Source organism: Chenopodium quinoa, unplaced genomic scaffold (genome assembly GCF_001683475.1).
Source record: "Chenopodium quinoa cultivar QQ74 unplaced genomic scaffold, ASM168347v1, whole genome shotgun sequence".
Taxonomy (NCBI): domain Eukaryota; kingdom Viridiplantae; phylum Streptophyta; class Magnoliopsida; order Caryophyllales; family Amaranthaceae; genus Chenopodium; species Chenopodium quinoa.
The window spans coordinates 8,783,383-8,787,945 of NW_018744239.1; the positions used below are offsets into that span (position 1 = coordinate 8,783,383).

General features: G+C 40.5%; 1 protein-coding gene across 1 annotated transcript; it reads right to left on the bottom strand.

Annotated features, from left to right (window-relative positions):
- Window positions 1–2,770: 2,770 nt before the first annotated feature.
- LOC110694358 (DNA damage-inducible protein 1-like) lies at window positions 2,771–3,697 on the bottom strand. The gene has a single exon (XM_021871531.1). The coding sequence runs from the start codon at window positions 3,695–3,697 to the stop codon at window positions 2,771–2,773; it is 927 nt and encodes a 308-aa protein (XP_021727223.1).
- Between the last annotated feature and the right edge of the window lie 866 nt (window positions 3,698–4,563).

Genomic DNA, 4,563 nt, shown 5'->3' on the forward strand with positions numbered 1-4,563 from the left:
CTCCTTCCTTGACCTCTCTTCTCACGAGATTCTTATCATGCCACCTCTTTGTTTTCTCCTTGTATAATTTTGAACTCTCATAAGCTTCAAGACGGAGCTCATCTAGTTCATTCAGTTGTAACAACCTCTTTTCTCCTGCTGCCTTAGCGTCGAAATTCAAGCTTTTAATGGACCAAAATGCTCGATGTTCTAGCTCAACGGGCAAGTGGCATGCTTTCCCGTAGACAAGTTTATATGGGGTTGTACCAATTGGCGTTTTGAAAGCTGTTTGGTACACCCATAGTGCATCATCTATCTTTGCGGACCAATCCTTCCTTGTCCTTGCAACTGTTTTCTCAATGATAGAGTTAATCTCTCGGTTGGATACTTCAACTTGGCCACTTGTTTGAGGGTGATAGCCAATTCCAAGCCGGTGTTGTACTCCATACTTCTTTAGCATTGCCTCAAACCGATGCTCTAAGAAATGTGTTCCCCTGTCACTAATCAACACAAGGGGGATACCAAATCATGGAAAAATAGTTTTCTTGAAGAATTTACTTACCACTCGAGCATCGTTAGTTGGAGTAGCTATAGCTTCCACCCACTTTGATACGTAGTCAACGACTAGCAAGATGTAACGGTTGCCATAGGAAGAAGGAAACGGCCCCATGAAATCTATCCCCCACACATCAAACAACTCGACCTCGAGTATGTTGTTAAGTGGTATCTCATTCTACTTAGAGATATTGCCCGTCCGTTGACATCGGTCGCATGCCTTGACATAGGAGTATGTATCCTTGAACATTGTTGGCCAATAGAATCCACATTGCAAGATCTTTGCAGTTGTCTTCGAAGGGCCTGCATGTCCACCACATGGTAAGTCATGGTAATGAGAAATAATGTGATTTACCTCGTTTTCTGGAATGCATCTTCGAATCATAGTGTCTGCGCATTGCTTGTACAAGAACGGATCATCCCAGAAATATCTCCTTGCCTCATAAAGGAATTTCTTCCTTTGTTGAGAAGAGTAGCCATGAGGCATTGTACCTGTGGAAAGGAAATTAGCCAAGTCAGCATACCAAGGTGATTCAGTTTGCAACAAAGCTAATAGATGTTCGGTAGGGAAAGAATCATCAAAAGGGATATCGTCCCCATCCTCAGGGTCGAGGAGAAGACGGGAGAGATGATCTGTGAAAACATTCTCTGTCCCTTTTGTATCCTTAATCTCTATGTCATAATCCTGTAATTGAAGAATCCACCGAATAAACCTAGGCTTTGCATGGGTTTTGCTCATCAAATATCTCAATGCTGCATGATCTGTATGAATAATAACTTTTGAACCAACCAAATAAGAATGAAACTTGTCAATTGCATAAATTACAACTAGCATCTCTTTTTCAGTTGTAGCATAATCCATTTTAGCAGAGCTAAGAGTTTTGCTAGCATAGTATATAGCATGAAGCTTTTTATCCTTTCTTTGCCCCAAAACTGCTCTTACCGCATAGTCACTAGCATCGCACATGGTTTCAAATGGCAGGCTCCAATCTGGGGGTTGCATGACAGAAGTAGAGATCAAAGCTTCCTTCAACCTGTTAAAAGCTTCAAGACAAGCATCAGTGAAGACAAAAGGAACATCCTTAGCTAAAAGCTCAGTTAGAGGTCGAGCTATTTTTGAAAAATCCTTAATAAAGCGACGGTAAAAACCTGTATGACCAAGGAAACTTCGAACTCCTTTTACAGAATTCAGAGGGGGTAAACGCTCTATGACCTAAGACAATTCCTTATTACACCATAAAATGGCATTTTTCCCAGTTTAAAATTAAATTGACTTCCTTACGTCTATGGAGCACCTTTTTCAGATTTTCAAGACATACATCGAAAGATGTTCCATAAATCATCCATAAATACTTCCATAGAATTTTCTATGAGACCTGAAAAAATTGCCATCATACAACATTGAAAAGTGGCTGGAGCATTGCATAATCTGAATGGCATCCTGCGATATGCAAAGGTGCCATATGGACATGTGAATGTAGTCTTCTCCTGATCACAAGGACGAATAGGAATTTGGATAAAACCAGAATATCCATCCAAATAACATAAAAAGGAATGCTTAGCCAACCTTTCAAGCATTTGATCAATAAAGGGTAGGGGAAAATGATCCTTCCGGGTGGCCTTATTTAATTTTCTATAGTCAATACACATTCGCCACCCTATAATAGTCCTAGTGGCGACTGGCTCACCCTTGTCTTTCTTGAAAACAGTCATACCTCCTTTCTTAGGTACTACTTGTACAGGGCTAACCCACTTACTATCTGAGATAGGGTAGATTATTCCTCCAGCAAGCAATTTAAGAACCTCTTTTTTCACTACCTCCATCATATTTGGATTAAGCCTTCTTTGAGGTTCTATAGAGGAAGCATGATCGTTCTCAAGAATAATTTTATGCATACAGAAAGAAGGATTAATACCCTTAATATCGTCAATGGTGTACCCAATTACACTTTTATAATTTCTTAAAACAGTGAGCCATTGCTCCAATTTTGTGTCCTTGAGTTCAGTATTAACAATAACAGGGTATGAATTATTAGGACCAAGATATGCATATTTCATATTAGTGGGAAGAGGTTTCAACTCTACCTCGGGAGGCGTAGTACTCTCCCCAACACTCACTGCACTAAGTACTTCTCTGACATACTTCTTTGACATACTTCTCTGATATACTTCTCTGCTTGGATTAGTGATTGGGTTGACCTTTGCTTCTTCAAGTAGCCTGACATACTCTTGATTCCTAATCTCCATCATCATCCTTCCCGACTAGCACTTGTTCAAGTGCATCATCTGTTTTACTCAAAGGAAGTTGCTCACTCTGCAACTCATCAAGCACATTGACCTGACAAACAGTTTCTCCCATAGAGGGAGTACCCATAGCATTCAAAAGTGAGTATTTCAATTTTTCATCACCAACCTCAAAGGTGACCTTACCATTTTTCATGTCTATAATTGCACCTGCAGTAGCTAAGAAAGGTCTACCAAGAATAATTGGAACATTTGCATCTTCCTCCATTTCCATCACAACAAAATCGCAAGGAATGAAAAACTTACCTACACGAAGAGGTACATCCTCAAGTACACCCAAAGGAAATTTGACTGACCTGTCTGCAAGTTGCAAGGATATGCGTGTGGGTTTGAGTTCACCCATTTGCAGCTTCTTACAGATGGACAGTGGCATAAGACTCACACTTGCACCAAGATCGCATAGTGCCCTTTTAATTTCAATATCTCCAAGCTTCACTGGAATTGAATAGGTACCTGGATCACCTAATTTCTTAGGGAGAGTATTCTGTAAAATAGCACTACACTCTGCATTCAAAGCAGCTGTAGCATTCTCTTCTAGCTTTTTCTTGTTAGAAAGCATAATCTTTAAAAATTTAGCATAAGAAGGCATCTCGGATATAGCATCTAAGAACGGAATATTAATATGAAGCTTTTTCAAGATATCAAGAAATTTACCGTACTTTTTCTCAAGCTTAGCCTGGGGTAACCTTTGCGGAAAAGGAACCTTAGGTACATACGGAGCAAGAGGTTTTGGAGTTGCTTCCCTTGACTCTTCCTCGACCTTAGCACTATCAATCACCTTCTCACCGTCACCTACTTCTTCAATGACCTCCCTTGATGGCTCCTTGGTAGGAGGATCTTCCAATTGCTTCCCACTCATCAAAGTAACAAAATTCATATGCCTTTTTATGGTTGCTTTGTCTGACCCAGAAAACTGCCCGGTGTCTTTAAATATTGGCCAACTTGATGAGCAAGTTGGCTTATCTGATTTTCCATGAGCTTACTCTGGGCTTGTAACTGTTGTATAGAACTATTTTGTTGTTAGATGGAATTGTTGGTTGTGGTGATAAAGTTTTCCAACAATATTTCAAGGTTGGACTTTTGAGGAGGTGGTTGAATAGGTTGTTGGCCTGGAGGCTGCCTTGGTTAGAAACCAGGTGATGCATTGTAGTTGTTGTTTCGAGGTGGTGGTGGAGGTGGATTTTGTTGGGCTTGGGTATTCTTGTAGGAAAAATTTGGGTGATTCTTCCAACCTTCATTATATGTGTTAGAATGGGGGTCATATGGCCTTTTGGAGTTGGAAGTGTAGAATGCATTGGCTTCTTCAATCGACATGTCATTTGAATTTTGTGGGCAATTGGGTGCAATGTGACCTTGCACATTACACATTTGACAAGTCTCAGGTAAGCTAGCAGATGTTCCAGCTTGGAGTCTATCAAACTTACTTGTCAATGCCTGCACAAAACTAGTCAAAAGAGTTAGAGCATCAACATCTAATTTACCTCCCTTCTTCACATTATGTCGGCCTCCTGGATGATAATTATCATTGGCTGCCATCTTCTCAATCAGCTCCTTTGCCTCAGTTGGGTTCTTTTTCAGGAGAGAACCCCCCGATGCAGCACCAATGTAGATTTGGAACTCATGGGTTAAACCATTATAGAAGGTTTGAATCAACATCCATTCAGGAATACCATGGTGGGGGCATTTCCTCTACAATCGCTTAAATCTCCTCCATGCCTCATAAAG